The sequence below is a fragment of the Lasioglossum baleicum genome, chromosome 1 (assembly GCF_051020765.1).
Source record: "Lasioglossum baleicum chromosome 1, iyLasBale1, whole genome shotgun sequence".
Classification (NCBI taxonomy): domain Eukaryota; kingdom Metazoa; phylum Arthropoda; class Insecta; order Hymenoptera; family Halictidae; genus Lasioglossum; species Lasioglossum baleicum.
Window position 1 is genome coordinate 12,072,257 of NC_134929.1, and position 24,176 is coordinate 12,096,432.

Below are 24,176 nucleotides of genomic sequence, written 5' to 3' on the forward strand. Positions count from 1 at the left end.
GTTCTCCTAATACAAAGTTCGATTTTTTTCGAAAATTTTCGAAAACCTCTAAAATTGTGTTTTGTATATTAGGGGAACATGATATCGAAGGAGGTGGCATGAAATTCAGTAGTGCAACTCAACGACAAGCCAGACAGTGGAATATTTTTGTTTTTCAAAGTTTCGCTATTTTACCAATTCCAAATCAGTAACTTAATGACAAGTACATTTTCGCGAAAATAAGTAGTATAACTCTACGACAAGTGGGACGTTCGGGAGAAATTGGTGATTCAATAAATATATAATACGCAGATATTATTCATTTTAATACGCATAGTATTTATTTACAATTGCTTAAAGTGTAACAGCAACGTTGCTTGAACCAGCTCATGAGAGCAATTGCTCCAATTGTAGTATGCATTCTTATAACAGACGATGTATTAGGAGTTGGTTTTTAAGGTTTAAAATATTTAAAGTAAAACTAATAGCAGGGACAAATAATTCTTGGAAATATAGTACGTAAGAAAGTACATATTAAAACATATTTTTGGGAATATCAAGAATTCCTATTTCGAATTTCATGTGAGATATCTCTCAATATGTAATTTCAAAATATTTCATAAACGAGAGCATTATTTCCGTACCCTTGCTTTCAACATTTTTTAAAACAACGAGCGGCAAGTGAGAAGCCCCAGGATGCGAGGGGCAATCGGGAAGTCCGCTCATATTTTGATTGTAATTATTCAGTAATATAACAACAAATTAAAATTCAATGCTTCTTCCTGCTGCAAGAGTAAATTCCAGGTTTGTAAGTCGGCAAAAATGGTACGTAGTATGTCCACTTCCATCTGCAAAGAAGAAACTCAATGCAGAATTTGATATGCACAGAATTTATACAGTGTGATAAAAACTATATATTTATACAATTAATTAATAAAATATAGCGATGGTAAAAAGGTTTGTCTACCTCCTGAGAACGTGCATTCCAATTGGAAAATCAAATGTATTGTACGTGTATTCTTCTTGATCCTGTTTGTCATCACTTTTAGTGTTTAATTCCATTTCCTTTGACCAAGCTATCAGTCCACGTTCCTCGGGAGTACCTTGATTAACAAAAAACATATAATTCTTTAATAATTACGTTAGATGTACTTGTAAATAAACCATTGCATTTTGTCAAATTCAATATCTATATTTACGGAGCACGAAGAACTTGTTTTACCTCAATTCGTTATCTCCCCAATTTTGAATAACATAATGTATCTCGAAGATTTTAAAATTAAAACTGTTACCACTTTGCTAAAAAGCAAGCGGAATATTTTCTTAAGCTCGCTATAATTGTTTTACAGTGTACCTGGTATAATATTGTCCAGCAAACATCCTATCACACCGCCAACTAAAATGGTAGTGCTGAGTAACACCGTAAGTACACCATCTGCTATATCATTTCCGGTTTGTATCACGTCCGAGTGTTTGATCATCCACTTCGACAACACCTGAAGCGATTCGTGAACAAGATTATCTTTATTTTACAACAGAGAAAACTACATTAAAGATCCCAAGAAGTGTCTCACCATAGGAAAGAAAATAGAGAACCCGAGGATGTAGAGATTCCTCGCCGAGTTCAAATCCACGTACTGCAATGCGGAGAGACCTATCCGGAAGAACATATTTGCACAGTTGTCGATTACTTTCTTCCTTGGAAGTAGAAACATTAGTCATTTTACCACACCGAAGGCACAAATCATCCCGAACATCACACAGAATATTCCGCCGACTATCGGCTCGGGAATGATGATGAATACGGCGCCGAACTTGCTAATTAGCCCTTGTAATATCATTAATCCGCATGCCCATTGGATCACTCTGCGGCTACCGACTTTCGTAACACCTGTATAGATTTTAATTAAGAGTGGACGACATTTCATCATTTACGTATACAATAGGTTGTTAGATCATACCACCGACGAGGTATAAGGATGGACATATCATCCAATTTATTTTTGCAGCCCACTTACTTCGTCAGCCCACAGTACGACGACCACTGATTTCTGTACAATTTTTGTATTAAACATATTTTGGTTCCTGAATAAAGTCAGTCTGGCCGCCTTTCGCTCGCAAGGCAAGGTGCGTCACCTTGTCGGACTCACCAAAGGACTGTCCGGAGGGACTTTGGTGATCGGTGCGTCACCGACATCAAGGATCCACAAAACCCGGCCTAGGTAGGGAGATCACGGCAATAGCCGTGATCAAACTCTGCTCCTGTCTATATTCCGAATCCGTCCTCCACCGTCTACAGGTTCAGGTAGCACTACCGCGGTCAATCATTCTATATCACGGGCACCGTATCACCGAGACCGCGCACCGTATCCGACGTATCGTAAACGTCGTACTTTGTGGGGTCACGTAACCACATTACCATTTTCATTTTGCCTATTTGCATGCAATTGAAACGATCCAGAACGCGAAACAACGATTCAGAACAGAAATAGACTTATTTATTTATTTGTGGCACGAAGATTCTGGCATAAACTCGTCTAAATCGCGTGGAATAAAAATAATTGGGTTACTTGGCCCCCGAAAAGTGGATCGCAAAAACACATTGGATGATAAGTCTGTAGCTTATACCTAGTCGGTGATCATACTGTGCTCAGCAGCAAGGAAATTCAGAATTTTTCATTTAAACGCAACGCCTACCTATTGTCCCAACATTTTCTCCGAATGTGTTAGTACCATTTCCGCTACCCCATAAGCCAGCCAACATGGTACCAAGGCCCTCCATGCCGATACCACGGTTAATCGCATGAACCGGAGGTGGAGGAGCACCTGGAAATTAATTTTCATTCGTTGTACCGACAACAGTGTTTCTAGAGAAATCGATCTAGTATCACGCACCACACATCCTGGAAGTCGTAGGATAATAACTGATGGATTCCACGGTGCAGGCTAACACCCCAGCTAGCATACCGAGCACACCGGACAACGTTACAGTTGGTATACCCCATTGACCAGGATAGGGCACCCTGAACCAAGGTGACTGACTGAGGATCTTTAGTTTACTGTCCGATCTTGCTGGATGACCCATTGGAAGAGCGTCAGTTACAGTTAAAATTGTGCAGATTATCCACATGACCACTATCGTCAGTAGCACCTGAAACACATGAATGAATTCAGTCAATGAATTAAAATCGATTCTAACGGGACATCTACGGAACACTAAACTATTCTACATTATATGTTAAAACTAATCTCGATCATAATACACGTCCAAAGTAATCAATTTATTAAATTCCCACAGAATCTTCGCAGTCTCGATAATCGTAAATTAAAAGGTCTGGAACCCGCCATCTTGTCGGGCCCCATATCTCGAGTGTTGACGACATGAAAAGAGTCGGCTGATATTAGAATAAGTATAATTATTATTAGACTGCGGATGTTTATGCAATTTTCAATTTTTGTAGACGAATTTGAAGAAACTGGAATAAAGTAGAATCTCCCTTAGAATCTCCTCTAAAACTATAATTGCATAAAGATCCGCAGTCTAATTATTTGTATACTATCGAGCAATCCTCATTTCTTGGTAAATAATTACGTAATAAAAATGTTGTTTTCCTTACCGGGAACAGTTTAAACAATTCAAACCACACGACTCGTATCCCCTCGCCTTTGCGGTACATCAAAATGGGGAACGAGACGTTTACCAATAATTGCGAATACACGGTTAACATCAGTATCGTTCTGAAAACGGAACAATGCGCATATATGTATAATTTCGTCGTATATTTGCTGATTTTTCATTTGATCGTAAAAAACATTGTCATACCCAGCGGCAATGCCCCAATGTTGCGAAGCTGCGTCGGCTGCGTTCTCGAAAAGGGACAAGCCGACTAGCGAGACAGTCGGCACGATCGTAAGAGGCGTTATAAATTTTAATAAATAACCGATAATTCCTAAAAACATGCGTGTTTCGTTATAGCAAAAGATTTTCGAATTCTGGGTATGATTTTACAGCGTTTCTAGTACCTCCAAATCCAACTACCACCTGGAACAACGAGGAGACGGCTATAGCACCCGAGAGCTCCCTCATCCTGACCTGCCATAATTCGGTTCGATTTTCGGCAGACATTTCGTTCATCACTTCCGGCGCAGGACATTTCCATTGCGGAAGATTCAATATCGCCAGGGTCGGGACTAAGAACGATATGGTCCCTCCTTGCACTAAAGGCAGCCTGAAAAATAAGGATTCTCAACGCAATCGAAGATTCTGGTTCTCCATGAAATTACTCCATTTATTTATTAAGAAGTAAATTCTTACTACAATATTGCCACCACCCATGTTAAGTAAAATTTGATTTTTAACATTGAATTAATTCTTATCCCCTTAGTTTTCAATTTCTACTCCGGGAAATAATCTCCGTCGCTTTCTGTATGTTTACACCAGCTTATAAATAATTATGTAATCCTCAATTTGATGGACAAAAAAATTGAATGTAAAATAAAAGTTACTATTAATCGATTGTGAGGGCCACGAATTAATTTTTACACATAATACTTCGTCTTTGTGTACAAATATTTACAAAGGGCCACCGTGCGTACATTCTCGACAGCATAATTCAATTTTAAGTTGCTTTTCCTAATTCTTTGCGTTTATATTTAGCCAACGATCTTTTTTTTTTTAATGTCCCAGGCAGACACCTCGAAAGCTAGATGTCTTGAAATGGTACCTTTCTAAATTCGCGTGGGAGAGTTAATTAATTTCTCCGTGCTGTCTCTAACAACTGCGTTTACTTTCCCTAAAGCTAAAAACTTGGCTGATCCTAAATACGCAAAACCTATATAAGAAAAAAGATTCCGCCGATTCTGCCGCGAAGCGCCGCGCCGTAAGTTCCGGAAGAATGATTCGTGGCTTCCGGTATTGCACAGCTCCTCTCGCTTCGCGCAATAAAATTTGAAAATCGAAACAAAAAGGTAATAACTTCCAAGAAACTGTCAGGGATCGCTAACGATCTATAAATCTTGTTAAATAAGAATACAAAGCGATTTCGTCAGCAGTAAAATTACGGAGTATAATGTCGGAATAAGTTGTTACATCGTTGGTAGGTGTGGTGCAGCCGATGCCGAGTATCACCATGTTCCTTTTTGAATTTCAAATTCATGCAAATTTTAGTTGCACGTACTTTTAATTACTTTCTTGTTAGAAAAACTGTTTGTCTTGTTTATCGGTAGATGCGTCAACGACTATAAATCAGTTAACGCAATAACGTGTCTATCACCTATCACTTATCCGATCAGTGAAATACGTCAAATATTTGAAGGACAAAGTTGAATGGTAAAATGGAGCTCATATACGATACCAAAAAAATTTTTGTTTTATGTAATTCTTTTTAGAGATATGAAGGTCACCTTCATTTTTTTAAATGGAATGTCCTGTGTTTGACACCATATATGTATATTGATAGAGTATCAAATACTGAGCATAAAAGTGTTGACCTTTATATGTCCTAAACCTAATAGTTAACGAGATATTATTGAAACAATTTTCTTTCTTCTTTGGATGGAAACGCTTTTATACTCGGTATTTGACACTCTATCGATCTATGGTATAAAAAATAGGATATTCCATTTAAAAAATGGAGGTGACCTTCATATCTCTAAAAAAAATTACATAAAAACAAAAATTTTTTATTCCATTTTACCATTTAACTTTGTCCTTCAAACATTTGACGTATCTTTAAAAACAACAAAGATATTTGAGGTGGCAACGTTAGGTGATTCACCCTGTATATGCATCGACTTTTGATTCGTCGTGCACAACTTTAGGAATCAGACGCGAAATCCTGCGACGTTTCTTCTGGAAGGATTAACTTTGCATTTATTACTTATTTATATTTTATACAATATTATATCGACGATCGATAAGCGACTTGCACACAATAATTTTCGAATGCTGTAGCCCGAATAGAAATGTTCCTTTTAGACTGAACGTGTTAATAATCTTTTGAATTTATTGAGTGGTTCTAAGCCAGTATTATAAACAGCAGCTATACAGCTCGATGAGTTTTTCAGTCCTGTGGAATTACAGACTGACGTGCCACATACATATGTGTACGCGATCATAAGACTGGAGCCTGTTAACTGTACCTAATCGATTTAATGGGCTAGAATGATTCGCCGCCGCTTTTTCCTTGCCGGGTTTCAATTGCTCGAAAACAAACAGAAGACAGAAGAAGTTCAGAAGCGTGGATATTGTTGCATAGCACTTCTTATACTCTTCTAACATTTGCTCCTTTCAGGGTTTGATGGTTTGTTAGAACAGTTGGTCAAACTCATAAATTTTGTAAATTGGTTACCAATATAATCTTGCGGTTTTTTCTTGTGGGTTTAAGAATTACGTACCTGCAGCCCACAGTGGTCTGAATGAGCGTCACCAAACCCGTGACGAAGATCATGGTTGAGATTATGTAGCTCCTCGAAGGATCGTCTTCCGCCATGCAGAGAGCCGGCGTTAAGATAAAAGGAATGGAGACGATGGCTCCTATCATCGTCAAATAATGCTGAAAAACCGGGACGAGTTTACTTACGAAGCTGAATTTGATACGAGGCAATTAAGTGGAGTTACCATATACAGGCGATTACACGTGTGTACAGGGCCGCCGCGCGCGTGCGGGTTCAATAAGAGGCGCCATAAGGTGTCGTGAAACATCCAATATAATGAAAATTACTAAATAAGGACCAAGATAAGATTTAGCAACTAAAAAACAATAGATTGATTCTTTAATTTATATTGTATTATTTTTATTCGAGCAAATATGTATGTTTTATATTAATTTGTTTTAGTTCCATTCACTATTCAGTTGTCATTCGTATTTAAAAAGATAACACAAGAGTAATAATTAGTTTAAAAACATATTATTTTAAAAAACATTTCTGCTAGTTTGCTCCAACTGTTCCACTACGCCAGAGCTGATCAACACTAATTAAAAATATTGTGGCGCGCAAAGCTCGAAGAGTTAATATGTAAATAATTATATAATGTATAATAAGAGGATAATATTGTCTTTATGTTCTATATTTTCTGTGGTTCTATGTATGTATTTGTTAACTAACTATATAAACATTTTTTGAATTGAAATTCGTTATTTTGTTGTAATTTACAAATCTTGTATAATGGAAAAGGGCGCTTTTCTTTTGCACACTGGCGACTCTTATCCACTCGGCGGCCCTGCGTATTGTATAGCAATGTCTTAAAGAGTCTCTGCGAGATTGTCTTCGAACTGTTCGTCGTCGACAGCAAGCATCGGAATGGGACTTCTGATAAGTTTTATATCGCATCGAATATGCATACATTAGAATGGTCTACAAAACGATCCAACTTTTAATTTGACGTCAATCTTTAGAGATTTATTTTTAAGTCGCATCAACATCTGTGCATTTATCGTAGATAAATAACGAGACGTACAATCTGAATTTCTAGGATGTCTAACCAATAGTCTCTGTTATCATGCTTTTAGGATTAATCTGTTTTAATTAGACAACGAACCGATACGTTTAATCGACCTTAATACCCGAGATTTAATCTTCTGTATTCGATGCGATGAATTTACAAGGCTATCGATCGTTTGTTGATAGAGTCGGACAGGTGTACCGGAAGGTTAACGCGAGTACACCGATTCAATTGACTGGGAATAGTACCTGTAGAGCCATAAACAGGCAGAGATACCACGGTGGAACATCGTCGATCCCGTATGTGAGATTTGCGCCCCTGACAGGATCGTCAACTTTCTTGCTTTCAGGTGGAAAGTTTGAGCCGTCTATATTCTGAAGCAACAACAAAAAGATAATTATTATTGTCATATCGCTTAATATTAACAGCAAACACTATCAGCAATTACTATCGTCTCATTGTCAGTAACATACAGTGGGTGTAAAAAGTATTCGTACGCTCTTTAAAACAGAATAACATTTTTATAATTGTACCAAACGATCTGATTTTTTATAATCAATTAGTAGCATTGGTTTACGAAATGATATGAAAAAAAAATTTCCGAAAGTTATAATTTACAAGGTTACATGCAAAACTAAAAGAAGCGTATTTTAAAACTTTTTTATTTGGGCCCTTAATGAAAATTTAAAATATATCTTTTGTAGATCTACGTTAGTTATACACATACTGAAAATTTCATCGAAATCGGTTGACGCCGGAAAAAACGACACTCGTCGAAAGATGGACGATTCTGTGGATTTTAAAAAACTACGATTTTCACCAGTTTTAACCGGTTGTAGCTCGTGCAGTGGCGCACCCAGGATGTAATCTTGGGGGGGGGGCCGAGTTGAACCCAGCCCTAGGTTTTACGTGATGACCTTTTTTTTAAACCAAAATATCTATCAACGGTACCCAGGGCTATTCCGCGATTTTTATTTTGGAAGCTGAATATTTTTTTCTTGGTGGGGGACTTGGCCCCCTGGCTCCCCCCCTGGGTGCGCCACTGAGCTTGTGTGTACGTTAATCGATTTCGATGAAATTTTCAGCATGTGTATAACTAACATATATTTCAAATTTTCATTAAGGACCCAAATAAAAAAGTATTAGAATTATTAGAAAAGATTATAATTTTTGGAAAATCTTTTTCGCATATCATTTCGTAAACCAATGCTTCTAATTGATTATAAAAAATCATGTCGTTTGGTACAATTATAAAAAAGTTATTAGTTTTTGAAAGGTGTACGAACACTTTGTACACCCACTGTATCTGTTTTAACAAAATCGCTTACACAAATAATAAATAGTGTCTGCGAGTATGCAGAAATTCATCTGTAGGCGAGTGCACTTGGGCGTGGAAATACGGTGCAAAAAATGAAGGTGCAAGGAGCTAGCAGAGGACACCATCCTCGTGCGATAAATATTTGTTATTGTAATAAGGTGCTCGGTTACGCAATTACGTTAGAGAACTCGATGGGAATAATTGTATCACTCATTATCGGAGAACTATGCTGCCGCATTAATCAGAGGTTGAAAGACTCGATTAAAGGAAGTCTTACTATTAGATAATCCAGATCTTATGTTTATGCAAAGAATTCTGTTTGCCTAACGAGTTAACGCCGACGATTTTCTCGGTTCACGGTCGTTGAAAATCGTGATTTTCCGAATCGGTTTCGAGTTCTAGAAAACCAGTTTGCACGAGGTAACACTTTTACGCACTTTAGCTTTGATCTCCTTTCAAGACAAAGTGCCTTTTTCCTGTTTCGCTCGTGATTAGTCTGCAGATTTTATAATATTGGAAATATCGATGGAAATATATTCAAAGAATGTAACGATCACTACCGAACTAGTCAAACTGACTTCGTATTGCTTGAAATTGTGAAAATGTTTCATCAGAAGCTTTTCGAATGAACTTCTTTATTGAAGCATATCTTGAGAGAAAAATTGTGCGGAGCTCGAATAGATACCATCTTGTCGTTGTTACAAAGATACAACATAAATCACCTACTGGTTCTAGTGTTGAGAGGTTTAATTAAAATGATTAAAGAAACGGGGAAACTCCTTCGAGGCTATTGTTTGCTGCAAACGATGCCGATAATTATTAGTTTGCTCGAAGATCCTGTTCATGATCTCTTGCGAACATAGATTGCCCACTGGCCCATTCATTTCCATATTCCATTGTAGATAATCAGCATGCAAATACAGATTTTTCAATAAGCTTTAATAAATTGTGCATAATCTATAAACCGACGAGTTCCGGCGTTGAATCGAATAACAAAGGAATTGCAGTTTGGGAAAAATCGGGAGGAAAACTTGATCGGAGTCTAGAGATATCGGTCGGTTTAAATTGGAATTACAAGTAATCTAATCGATCGTAAGTGCGTGAGAAAAAAAGGCAGAATTGTTTTTGTGGTAGGACGCTGCGATCGTATCGTACGGGCGAGATCGTATAATCGTAATCGATGGAACACGTGCTGATGCCGCGCCGCGGGATCTGATTCTGTTACACGAGCACATAGATATGTACATCGAACAGATTTCGTAATCGCGGATATTTAAGCAGGGTAGATTTACTGTGTTCGCACTGTTTGCAGATATGCTTCGCTCAAGCTCTTATAAGCCCGATTGCAACCTACACATGTCTACATCAATATACATGGTGAGGCGCCAGAAACAGCCCCCTGAATAACTCGGCTGCTATTGGTGTTAGGAAAAAATGCATCAGATGGAACTTGCCCGGTTTCGAGGGGGCAATAATCTGATGTTAGTAGCATTTTTGTAGGTGGACGCGTAAAGAACATATGAAGGTCAACTTCATTTTTTTTAATGGAATGAGGTATTTTTTAATACATCAATCGATGCAGAGGGACATTCGTTATAAAAAAGTACTAACCTATGTATATCGAAAAGTTAGTAGTTCAGGAGATATTTCAATTTAAATAACTCTAAAATACCATTATTTTTGTACGACGTTAGTGTTTAATTATTTGTGTAACGTCTTAGTACACGACGACAGTAATGGTATCTTAGAGTTATTTAAATTGAAATATCTCCTGAACTATACTAACTTTTCGATATACACAGGTTAGTACTTTTTTATAACGAATGTCCAGCTGCACCGATTGATGTATTAAAAAATACCTCATTCCATTTAAAAAAATGAAGTTGACCTTCATATGTCGTTCGCGCGTCCATCTACAAAAAAGCTACTAACATCAGATTAATGCCCCCTCGAAACCGAGCAAGTTCCATCTGATGCATTTTTTCCTAACACCAATAGCAGCCGAGTTATTCAGGTGGCCTGTTTCTGGCGCGTCACCCTGTATAAAGTATCTCCGTGGATCCGTGGATCAAGTTTACTGCCCAGTAATTAGCGTTCCCCGCGCTGTCGTGGATCGTACCACACAGACACATTTTGTCATCGAAATGTTATTCTCCCTCGCTGCGATTGATATTAAGATCCACAATGAATACAGTTTAATGTTAAATAGTAGCGATAATTCAAAGCTTCGGCTAAGACACTTGAAGACTTGAAATGAAAACCAGGTTAAGTGCCGAAAATACAAAAATCGCCAATAATATCCATTGTCTAGCAATACTAGCATTGGTATTATTTGTTCGAGTTAATGTATTTGCTTCAATTTCAATTTCAATTTCAATTTTATATTCAATTTCTATTTTTATTGCTATTTTAATTGTAATTGTAATTTCAATTTTTATTATTTTTATTGTGATTTTAATTGCAATTGTTATTTTTATTACACTTTTTATGTCAATTGCAAATGCGTACTTCTAATAAAGCTACTTATTGGTTTAATTTTAAACTCGTTTTTACCGAAATCTATTTGTCCTCTTCCCTCCTTTTATTTGAATTAACATTCATGCCCCAGAATGTTTTACGAACGTCTCCTGAACGTGTTCTGGACGTCAAACAGACGACTTTAAAGTTGTCTTTAAGACGTACTGTGTTCTAACACGAGACGTTCTAAAGACGTTCGGGATATCTTTAAGACGTCTGAATGTCAAACTGCAGACGTCTTTGTGCTATCTGGGAATGCTAGCACACTTTTCACGTATTACTCTTTGGCACCATGATTTTCTATATTGGAGTTTTCGAATTTAGTTTTCTTCGAAACTAACTTATCCCTTTGTCGCTTAATAACTATGACAGTTGAAGAAGCGACGTAAAACAATCAAACAAAAGGCACTTATCCCGGTTTTCACTTCAAGTCTTCACTTTTAGATCGCTTCGAATCACGGTCCGAGCTGACGCTGTCGGTTTCGTCGGGTAAACGGGAAACTAACAAGTAACATTAGCAGTCCTAAAATAAAGATATGAGATGGAAGTCCGAGTTTCCTGAAAACCATCCTCGAACGCGTTCACGCTAATTGCTTCAGCGTTTGTACTACATACGTACCGATTCACAGCTACTGGGTTTGCAGTACAAACAATGAGCTGTAGCTGAAAGTTTCTAACAAGATACGTATATGTACAGGATGTATAAAATTATATGTCACAGCTTTCTTTCTACACCTTTGGATCGGTGAAGTTCTGTTAAAAAAATGGGCCGCAAAATGACCTTGACCTTGAAAATCAAGATCAAAATTTTGTCCCATTGCATCGTGTAGTACTCATCGCGAGAAACAAAAGTCTCAAAGAAACCATGGGTCTCAAACAATGTTGAAGTTCCATATTTTCGCATGTTTCCAAAGTAAATAGATAGCAGAGGCACAGATGGATTACGCCGCAGTAATGATCCGTCTTTTAGTGTCTTATTGTTGATATTCAGATGCGATGGTTCGCTACCGTAATATTCGAAGCATGCTTCGTGCTACTGACGAAGCAGGGGGAAATTATTCTTTAGCTCGAGAAACTTAATATATCGCAATATAATGATCGGCTGCTCTTTTCCTTGCGTAACCAGAAATTTTTGCCTTCCTCCTGTAAATTATTGCCCTTTTCCTATGTTATCCAGTAGATTTGGACGAGTAGATGTGAGAAATCCAAGTTTCGATTCTGAAGGATCAATGGTTCAAAAGTTACGAGTGTTGAAACTTGAGCGATTTGCAGTGTTTTTGACAGTTTAGCGCCGCGATGTTGTGTGTACTGGCGATCGCATGACGCTTACTTAATGTTACAATAGCGAACCATTGCATTTGAATACATATCAACAAGGCACTCAAAAGACGTATCATTACTGCGGCGTTTACGTACGATAGTAATCCAAATGTTGCCCTACTATCTATTTACCTTGGAAACATGTGAAAATAAACACATTTTAACAGTGAAATTATTCTAGAAGTTAAATGGAACTTTAACATCGATTTTTAAGAGAACAGTTGTACAAGCGGCATTAACAATTTGAAAATAAAAATACAAGATCACGTTTTCGGAAAAGTGTATTAATTTGCCGATAGGTGTATACGAATGGCCGAATTACTGCTTGAAAGGGAGCATTGTCGCCGCGCTGGAATTACTCTTAATGATTTTAATCACTCGCGCGAATTACATTTGAAGGGATTCGCGGAATTTTCGGGATCGATATAGCAGCAACGACGATTTTTACAAAACTGTGTGACTGACTTACGAGCTCGGTCATCTGCATCGTTGCCTCAGGCATTTTGGGATCGCGTTCTCACACCACCACGAGCTTCTAATACTCGACTAGATGAACTTTCTATTCTTAATGAATAATCCTTAATGAAATGTATTTAAATTTGGTCTAGTGCCATGCAGGGCACACCGGATCGTCCGACAGAACGATGCAAATCGTCGCGGAAGTTGCTCTGCGGTGCGGATCGAGCGGACATCCACGTTAAACCGATGTTAGCAACCGACTGTGTCAATAGACGCGATCGCTCCTTAATTTATCGTTAAATGCTCGCTTAAAGACGAGGCGACCGCTCGCCGAGATTCTCTATGATTTCGGTAATCGACAGCCCGGCGCGACGAGGCGGATAGTGCGACGATATTCGTAATTCGATTACGCTTAATTGACGATAATGATCGTTATTGACTCGTCCCCGAACGCCGCAGGACGAACAGGCACATCGATCTCGCAGCTGTCGATTTGCTAATTGACGAGTACAGAATGCCTTGTGGAATGCAACTCCCTTTTTGCTTCCCTTTTTGCTTCCCGTTTTGCAATCCACTTATCGACGCATTCGTTATAATCTACAAATACTTGTATATTTGATTTTGATTATATTTCACATTTTCAAAGATTTATATCAGCTTGGAAAGCTAGTCCTTATTGTTAACGATTGAACAGGATCCAATTTTTTAATACAAAAACACCGATTGCGATCTTCATCCTTTTTTGCAATAATTCGGAATAAAACATCCGAACTCAGCTGTGGGCATCTCCGTATTTAATACTCTAACAATAAGTTTCAAAAACTATGGAATAAACCCAGATAGCACAATGACGCCTTTAATACGTCTGCAGTTGGACATTCAGACGTCTTAAAGATGTCCCGTATGTCCTACGACCGCCTTCCGAACGTCTCCTGAACGTCCTTTGTTAGAAAATGGTACGTCTTAAAGACGACTTTAAGACGTCCCTAAGAAGTCTTAAAGGTGCATAAAAGTTAATTAAAATAAAAGAAGGGAAGAGTAAAAATAGATTTCGACAAAAACGAGTTTAAAGTTAAACCAATAAACAGCTTTATTACAAGAACGCATGTGCAATTGACATAAAAAGTGTAATAAAAATAACAATTACAATTAAAATAACAATAAAAGTTGAAATTGAATATGAAATTGGAATTGAAAATGAAGCAAAAACGCTAACTCGAACAAATAATACTGTTCATGGTCTTAAGACGTCGTTTTAGAACGTAAGACTTTCGGACCTAAAGTAGACGTAAAATGGACGTCTTTAAGACGTTGTGTGCTATCTGGGAATTGCATGTTTCAGGAGAACTACATTTACATCCGCAGCACAGGAAATAATCTGTACAATTCGATGCAACATTCTATGAATCATAGAGACCGCTAAGTAATCCTGCCTCATAAGAAAAACTTATTGCAACCAGCGATTGCAGTAATCTAGAAAACGTGACATCTAATAAGCCAGGAATAATTCGCTGGTTACTTTTTTTTCTTTTAAATTGCCAATTACATAGCCGCGAGGCGCACGAATTATAAAATTAAGTCTTAACTACGCGTATCTATTGGTTGCCAAGGAATTTCAGGTGTATCGATAAAAATACACCATTGATAAAAATAATATTATCTACGGTTCAATTCGAGATCGAATAATAAAGTACTGATAAGGTCTCACATGTAGGCAGCAGTGACCCCCGTACACGCAGATCAATGATCCACATTAGATTAGGGATTGGATTAAAACTATTGAAATATTGCCGATAACATTCAATTATAGATAACGCGCGATGTCATTGTTGAACATTTCGTTTAAGTTTTTTGTATTGTAGTCTTGCTCAATTGCATCCGACAATTTGACAGTGTGCGTAGGCTGTTATAAATAAACGTTGATATCATATTTCTAATTATTGTTGCCACGTGCAACGAAAGATATTTATTACAATATTACTAAAAGCTAAATCATCTCTAGAGCATGCTACGATATGTCGTGCTTTATATGTTGTTAAGTAAATTAATCGTAAATAATAACGATATTTGTAGTTGACAGAGTTTATCGTAACGGGGTTCGTTCAAAGTGATTTGAAATTCCCGCTAAATGAAACACGCGAGTGGCGCGCATCGACGAAGCATCGTACAATACGTAACCTCGATCTCGAGATATTTATAATAGACCATAGGCTGTGTAGAGCATAACCTATCGCGTTGTTTCTCCTACGTTGCGTGCCGTAAATAGTGATCTGAGAAACCGGTGTTTCATGTTTTTCTCATTGTTTTTCATAATATTGTGAGAGAGCAGAAATAAAAGCCCGAAAAATGGACGAACTGGTCGAGCCGATGGACGTGGAAATGGTCCCCGCTGACGATGACAGTGAAACTGTTTATCCGGACCAGACTAACGTGAAAACACTGAATGCGAAAAATGTGCAGTCTCCCGAGGTAAATTGATAGCATACTTAATATTAAAACTATCAAACAATCGAGACGACTAGCCTGTTACTAATATTTAAAGTACTAAATATTACAAATGCGGTAATATGTACGCGTATAAATCTCGTGAAAAATGCTCGACCAAGCCTTTGTAATTTAAGAAATTTATGAATTGTAAAATAAAAAATCTAATATCGATCCTTTCACATAGTCCAGCAGAATTAGTGTTAATTTGTACATTGAGTTTAATTTTACTCCAATATCGAATTGTAGAGAATGCTGTATGCTTCGAAGTGTATAATATTTAACGTGGTACATTTTATGAAACAGAACAAACCGGAGAGCCGTTACGAGAATCGTGGCGGAACATTTACAACAGGCATCGATATATTCAGCAAAGAAGAACAGTTGAAAATGGAGGAAAGAGCAAAGCGATTTGGGTTAACGGAGAAGGTGAATAGTACCTTGTCGAATCAGGAGCAAGACTTATATTCTAGGTGAAAATCCATATTAATGTTGATTCGATCGGATGGCATGCAACGATAATTATCGAGTAAAATAATTATGATTTTTAGTATGGGCATTGTAGAAGATAACGAGAACACCAAGAACTTCAGACGGAATGTGATACACATGAGAGGAACGGAGGAGATGAGCACTAAAGATGTGTTCAATTATTTTGAGTATTACGCTCCGGCATCCATAGAATGGATCAATGATGTTTCGTGTAAGAATAATTTATAACCGCTTCTTAACTTCTCGAATGCCAATTTTTGCAGAAAGACTGCTATTGGTATAAACGAAATGGGATACTTCATTCGTCATGACTAGACTGCGGATGTTTATGCAAAATAAAAAATATATGCATTGATTGCTAAACACAGCAGCGAAATATAAATTTCTTTCTTTTAATTATCTTATTAAGGTGAAACTAATAGACTGGTGGCCTTAAATCTTTTTAACATGTCCACTGTTTTAAATTGAACGTACCCACTTTTGTCATAAATGCATAAAATCCGCAGTCTAGCCATGACCAATGAACATATTACAAAACAGCTACTCGTTGCGAGCATACACTATAATGCTTCTGTTTAAAAATATTTAGAATGAGATTTCATATGTTTAGCCGTCGGACCAACCGCGATCTCCGGAGGGTTAAGTAGAACATGATACTAACGTAGAATTGATTGCAGGCAATGTGGTGTGGTTAGACAATGTGTCAGCAGCTAGAGCTATGATAGCATTGTCAAAAAGAATTGTGGGTTTGGACAAACAGAATCAAAAAAATGCTCATACACACGAGGAGAATAATCCAGACGAGGAGAATAATGTAACAAATGAAAGTTGCACGGTGGAAATGGACGAGGATAACGATAGTACAAAAGACATGTCGCAGGGTGATTATATAAGCATCAAGGATATAGACTGTCCTGTACCTCCTGGTTTATGGAGAAAAGGTATAGATTATGCAAAATCCAAAACAATACTCCTCAGATTCGCTACCAGAGCCGATAAGAAACAACCGAATGCAGAAAAAATGAGTGACTACTACAAGAAATATGGTAATCCCAATTTTGGAGGTAATGCTAGCCATTACAAAAAAAATTTATCAACGTATAATGAACACTGGTTAAATCAAGGTATCTTTTTACAGGTGTCAAAGGTATTTTAACCGAGTCCCGTAAGAGAATGTATAAACAAATCAGACAAAGCAAAAAGAGATTCAAAGAAGAGGTACCTGAAGATTCTAAAGACAAGAAACGCGTAAAGAATCCGTGGGGGGCATTATCGGAGAGCTGGGGTCTCAACGACTTTATGGAAGACGATTTTGGGACGAAACCCGAACAAAAAGATCAGGGTCGCAGTGTAAAGGAGAGACTGGGTATGAAGTATCCAACGAAAGAGCCGACACCCGCAGAGGAACCAGAAAGCAGCGAGAGCAGCGATAGTGAGAACGATTGGTGCAAAAGAAACAAAGTATTACGGATGCGAATGCACGCGGATGACGAGGAGGAGAAGATACACAAGAAGCGCGCGAAAATCCGGCAGCAAGTTAGTAGATTCTTGATTTTCTGTGGTTCACTACAAGTCTCGTCTATTTCATTCGTACAAACGATCAGATCAGAGTTATTAGTAATTATTACTAGTTACTTGATCATAAAGATTCTACCTTACACTATAATTTAGATTATTTCAAAATGAATAGATTGATATATTCGTTGCCGCTAATTGTACGGCAATCATTTCTAAGCGCAATCGATAGCGCCGGTCATGGATGACCATCGAGGCAGTTAACGTGTCAATGGCTGTTAAAGACTACGTATCCGAAGGGAAATTTGTTGACATGTTGTTATTTATTTATAGACGCTGTTGAACAACTTAACCAAGGGTAGTGATTTACGATCAAGGCTTGGCAGACCTCGTCAAGAAACGCAGTTCCGTGACGCAATCCAAGTAGTTGTAACGAACACGAATGCAACGAAATCGAATTCGTTGAAGCCTAACGAGTCGGAGGTAGGTCGTTAAAATCCACTTATGTTACAAATTTGATCGGGCGAAGGTGGACCGTTAAACACAGTTTCGTTTCATAGGAGGAAGATGGTGAAATTGTAGAAGACGACAAAGTTCGGGAGAAAGAGGAAGGCGAATGGCAAGAGTCCGACGAGGAAGAACAAGAGGAGGAAGCGGAGGAGGAAGACTATAGCGACGACGACAGCGATGGACCGGCGAAAGAGGTTCAAGGGCCTAAAGGCAGTGTAATAAAAGTGGTTCAGCATAAACCACGCGTCGCATCCACCGTGTGGGCAAGATTAAACAACGTGAAAAGCGAAGTCACCGACAGTTCTGTCAAAGACAGGTAACGATTTCAGTTAACGAATGCGGAAAAGGAAAGAAAATTGATCTTCTAAATGCAAGAATTTTTTACAGGCAACCGAGGGAACGAGATTTGAGGAGTACACTGAAAAGTGGTGATCTGCGATCCCGAATCGGTAATCATACAAGAGGACGTTCTCCTTTGAGGATAGAAGTGAAAAATGACAAATACACGGAAGGCAGTGAGTCGGAATAATTGTTAATTATTCGGACGAACGAAAGCGAGAGACACGGTTGTGATGTTACGTTTCAGTCATGAACGTGGTATGGTGCAAACTTTATAATTGGTGTATAAACAAAGTATAGAAAGTGCACTCATTACTCAGGTAACTGTTGACGGACATTGATTAGGATATTTTCGGACAGCTGAAGTAGACAAATGTCGAATGCAGTTGAATTGTTACATCGATGGTGATGTTCGTTGCGTAAGGTGTTTACTTATGCTTTTACTCTAGAACACAGTGTATTCTATGTGAAGTTTATGATTTGACACTGCCGAAGATTTAAGAACACTAATCTTCCTAAATTTCTTATTTCCGCTGCGCAATTTGAATTCGTTTTTTTACCATATTGGAGCGTTGTATTTGACATCATCTTCACGATCTTGAAACGGTATAAAACGAACGGGTAATGAGTGCTTCCAGGAATGTATATAAACATTATCTAGCATATAGAGAGATAATAAGGAAAAAACAGATTTTCAGTAACATAATCAGTACAGGGAAGTAGAATGTATTTTTAAATATTTGTTTGTGTAATTTCAACATGCATGATTAAAAATTAGGGATGATCAGACTGTAAGTATTTCGTCTAGGAGAAAAAATATTTTCAGGCAATGCCCGATGGAGAAAAAGAAACAAATTTTTTTATCCCGTTGAAAAGGAAATTATGCAAACAAATATTTCATTGAACGTGCATTAAAAACAACATCGTAATTTTAGAATTTAATTTCTCTTTCGAAACATCTCGGTAGTAAAAATAATTGGAGAAGGAAAAAACTTCAAGATATTCAATTGTACATAAAAAAAAAATAAACTTGTACGCGATTAGTGCGATACGTACAGAGCATTTAGAGTATATTTTCCTTATGTATTTTGCAAATAATGACATACTTCGAGATCTGTGATTTCTTAGAAATGTACGTTTAAAATAGAGGAAAAAATAGGAGAGAAGAAACGATTCGAACCAGTAGTTCATCTAACGTTTTGTTAAACAATAAACAAAAGGTTGAATGTAATTTTTTACATATCCTTTGTGACAGAAGACAGTCAAAGAAACGATTGAAGTCGAGTGAATAGGGTTAAGAATAATTGTGACATCGATTCCGAATAATTGACCAATAAAGCCGCTTTTATATTAGCACAATAATACTTTGAATAGTCATTTAAAATACAATAATTGATAATTACGATCTCAATACATATATACATATATCAATACGTATATGTATAATATATATATACATATATATCTCATTTACACGAATAACAATTATTCGGATAAGTGGCTGTAGTTTAATTGAAAAAATGAAAGATTTTTCGTTGAAGAACACAGTGAATTATCGGAATATAATTCTTTAGCCGCATTCATAGATTTCTACGTCGCTTTGAATCTTTATACTAATATGCTATACCTTTTCGTCTAGAACAAAACTCCTTTGTTCTAACGTTTTAACACTAGAACTACCAGACAGCTCGAACATTTTATGTATTTTATAGATTTTTTATCTCACGATCATTGAAATCATAGAGGTGGTTCCGTAGGAAATATTAAATGCATTTATTTGTGCGCGTATTCGAATAAAGATCGTCTCGAATCTCGACGAATGTTATATATTCTCTCAATTTTTATAATCGACTAAAAATTAATCACTCCGACTGCTCGGTACTTCTAGCATCAAACCGACTCGGAGAAATGCATAAAATTGCTCATCGACTAGAAACAAATTGTAATACAGTCGAAGACACTAAGATTTATGAATGCAGCTGGAGGCACGAGGTAATTCAAATGCATTAACAAACGAGATACGATATTTCTGATATGACTGAGCGTTTTCATATAGCTATGTGTTTTTTTTTAAAGTTATAGCTACGTGCTACGTTTAAAACGTGAATATTGGAAAACCATTTTCTAACTAACGCCACTAGCTGTGAATCGACAGTCTAACATCGTGTCTAAAGTTTTCATAACATTTTGTTAATTGCAATGGTCTATTTGCGCGTGTACTAGCCTCTGAATCCTACGTTTGCTCGTCTCCGCTCATCGGATCAAAAATATCAATCTCGTTTGTTAAAAGGCAATCGTGCAAGACATCGTAGATTTCGTTCCTCTATCTTACATAAAAACTGTTAATAATTGTTCTCTAATTACTGCAACTGTCTTTGTCGAAAACCACGCGTTTCACCGTCCGTGCGAATCTTTCTCTCTCTCTCTCTCTCTCTCATGCTCTTTCTCCCTCTTTTCTCTCTCGCTCCCATACGTACTCGCTCTTCTCGCGACTCTTTTTTTGGTTTTTCTCATATCACTGTTTTTATCATAAATGACGTATAACATTGAAAATTCATAGACGAAATATTTGTTTTCAATATTCGGAATATATAAGATATGAACCGGCAACAACAACAAATACACGCAACGTTAAGTATATATATTAGGCCTGATTGAATTGATCAGATGTCTATCAATTTATGTTAAACGCTACGATCTATCGTTGCTCGCATTCGACTTGCATCCTGTGCCCGTTTTCTGCGCGATAACGGTGATCCATTCAGATTCGTCGGTTAAATAGTTCAATTAGCTACCGGCGATTAGCTCCTTTCACGGTCAATTAAAACATTCGTTATCTTCAGATAATCGTAAAACATACTTCCACGGAAATCGCGGGTGTGCGCAGAGTGCATCCTATTCGACGCGCGTGCATCTTGATCACGGTAAATGTGAAATATCTCCTTTACTGTTTGTCATATATGTTTCTTAGAGAAATTTTCCTATCGGAAACCTGTTGTTAGATGTTTTAATCATTTGATACCGAAAAGAAGCTTCGTAATTAACACTCTTGAATAAAAATCGATTGTTTTTCCCATGAATAAATGCATTTTAGAAGACCAATAATTCGTCACCGTTGGACAAAGTCGTAAAAAGAAGTCCCGTATTCTATATATTTTTCCGTGTTTTTCCTGTTTTATGCAATTTATGAACACTGCTGTTCAAAGGCTTGAATATAAATGAACCGTGCTCGCGCGACGATCAAGTGAAAAGATCGAAAGCGATTCAGTGGGTAATTGAACGCTGCCTGAAGTATTAATTACAGCGGCGGGTGATAAAAGGCTGATTAAAATCCGCGAGGAAAACGAAACTTTTGGACAGCAGTGTGCGTGCTCGAACGAATGATTTGAGCGTGAAAGGCGATTTGGAAGACCGATATCGCGAGTCGGGCAACCGGTCTAATTAATTTCTCCTCGGTTTTCTCGAGGCAGCTCGTGAAAATTATTCGACAAACATATGTCGCAGTGCTAATCGTCCGACGGTTTCGTTTAAATGCTATGAGACTGTGGATTAACGTTGGATTACATACACGTGTATATATATTCACGAAAGTCTGATACATAGACACTGTACACGCAGAAATGATTTTTTGAATATATTCGCTCCACTGAAAAACAGTCCGCCATTAAACGCGCTCGGAATTGCTAACACCCTTTGTGTCCTGGACCATGTTCTCAATTCTCACTGCTCCGCAAATACAAGCAACGCAAGTACTCGATACGCGGTTTACGTTTGCGGGTAATGGCGGTGCTCGAAATTAAGTTAACACGCTAAGCGAGGCGTGATCTATATATAATTATGTAAAAGTTGGACTTTGAAGTTTTTGATATTTTAAATAGATAGACAACGGTGTATAAAGTGAAATCTGAATAAATAATGATTATTATATCGAGATAGACTGCGGATTTTTGCGTTTGTGACAGAGATGGATAGGCACAATTTAAAATTGTGAAATGATTAAGAGAAGATATAGACGTATTAATGTATTACTTCCAAATTACTACAATTATTAAAGAAAGTACTTTTTACTTGGCTCCTGTTCCTTAATTGTCCAGAAACTTTTTATTTTGCATAAAGACCCGCAATCTAATATTATTAACCCTCCAGGGAAGACGTCGGCACATCACGCACCTATACATTTACGAATATTTAAAAATTGATTGCCCATAGTCGTACACTTTCATCCTGTACCATTTACTTTCAAGACCTCGACCGCAGTTATGAAAAATATCAAAAATTCGAAACAATGATGTCCACATACAATATCTATTCTACAGAAAGAAATCGAGGAAAGAGCGATCAGGCGTCGTCCTCGAAGGGTTGAAAAGGGTTTATCTTTGCTGAGAACGAACAAAATAAAATGCTCAGCGTGTGCTAAATCAACAGTTGAAAATGATCCTTGCACATTAGGTTCGCAGAAGCATTTCAATGTAAACTGTACGTTGAAGAGCTTCCAGGACGCGAAGGGTGAAAGAGAGAATCTTGGAAGGATACGAGGAAGAAAGAGTTGATCATCGATTGTTGATTACGCCACAGATTATTGCCCTTACAACGAAACGAAGTAACACTGAATTGCATTAACTGGAAAACTGGTTACAGTTCGTAATACCCGTATAATTGAACTTGCTGGTGACAGTATCGCCGCCATTCCTGGGCTTCTATCGAGAACAATTATATCCCATTGCGCGAAACTAATATAAAGCGAACGATTACAGCTGTATCGGATCATTGCGCTTCGCTCAGAGACTTTCTTCCTCTATTCTCCTGCAAATCGACTCGCATTCGAGGCATTCGAAAGCACTGAACTACACTGTCCGTATATCCGCTAAACACGCCTAATCACCGTTGTTCGCACGAATGATACTTAAACTCGGTAAATTCGTTAAAAAATCGACCGGCCTAGGTACAAATCAACTAGCTAGAACTATATCGGACAGACGACAAAACGTCGCGTTTCTCTTTTCTTACGTTAGAATTATTGACATCAACCGAGGCGTCTTCGTTGCAAATCGTTAAATAAATCAATCATTTTCGTAGGAAGTCACAAATCAGTCGTTCCGGCTACTCCGCAGTTTCGAACAGGTTCGAAGTGCAAAGTATTTCTCATAAATAGACTGCGGATTTGACATAATCGAAACGGATGGGTGCGTCGTTTCAAACGGTGGTAAGATTAAAAGAAATTGAGAACGTCGACAGATTTTCTTCGGACTTGATAAGACAAAAAAGGGCACAAACAATGCACAGCATTTTCATTTTGCAGAGAAATCCGCAGTCTACTCGTAAACGTTCAGTACGATCGAGCCGAGAAATACGATCGTTTCACGCATCGAGAATGACGCGTACATGCCGACGATTGCAAAAGTGGCCCCGAGTCATACGTTTGTCGTTTCCAACGTGAAATCGCGAGGAACAAAACGACAAATTCGATTCTTCCGAATTTTTTCGACGGGCCCCTTTGGCGACTATCGGCACGTATATGTTCGCGAACTGGGTCCTCTTCGATTTCGCGGGTGAATCGCGAATTCGCAATCCGATTCTCTAATGGGAATCGGCGCGTCGTTTCACATAATGTTGGCCGATTACTAATTTCCATGGGTGAAATCACCGTCTAAAAATCCAGACGACGTCAACGTTACGGTTATAGTAACAAGGACACGATGTATAAAAAGCCGCGTGTTAGATCGTTGCCTTCGGTGGAACGCGCGCGCGTTAGCGCCTCTGTTCAATTGGAAAGTAAAAAGCAACGATCTCTTTTCAACA

General features: G+C 37.8%; 2 protein-coding genes across 3 annotated transcripts; one reads left to right on the forward strand and one right to left on the reverse strand.

The window, feature by feature from the left end:
- Positions 1–290: 290 nt before the first annotated feature.
- LOC143212515 (solute carrier family 23 member 1) lies at positions 291–13,322 on the reverse strand. Its single transcript, XM_076431367.1, has 13 exons — positions 13,048–13,322; positions 7,672–7,797; positions 6,376–6,533; positions 4,003–4,208; positions 3,803–3,929; positions 3,597–3,717; positions 2,875–3,130; positions 2,677–2,805; positions 1,712–1,870; positions 1,554–1,633; positions 1,334–1,475; positions 947–1,082; positions 291–827 (listed from the first exon to the last, which is right to left on the reverse strand). The coding sequence occupies exons 1-13, from the start codon at positions 13,078–13,080 to the stop codon at positions 749–751; spliced, it is 1,752 nt and encodes a 583-aa protein (XP_076287482.1). The 5' UTR covers positions 13,081–13,322; the 3' UTR covers positions 291–748.
- A 1,906-nt stretch (positions 13,323–15,228) lies between these two features.
- LOC143212487 (uncharacterized) lies at positions 15,229–22,308 on the forward strand. Of its 2 annotated transcripts, none has more exons than XM_076431334.1 (8): positions 15,229–15,506; positions 15,828–15,994; positions 16,073–16,224; positions 16,691–17,059; positions 17,152–17,549; positions 17,862–18,011; positions 18,089–18,354; positions 18,426–22,308. In XM_076431334.1, exons 1-8 carry the CDS (start codon positions 15,384–15,386, stop codon positions 18,565–18,567), a joined length of 1,767 nt encoding a protein of 588 aa, XP_076287449.1. In that variant the 5' UTR covers positions 15,229–15,383; the 3' UTR covers positions 18,568–22,308. The 2 variants fall into 2 exon arrangements, with proteins under 2 accessions (XP_076287449.1, XP_076287448.1); XM_076431333.1 differs by having other exon boundaries at positions 15,231–15,506; positions 16,691–17,077.
- The last annotated feature ends 1,868 nt before the right edge of the window (positions 22,309–24,176 follow it).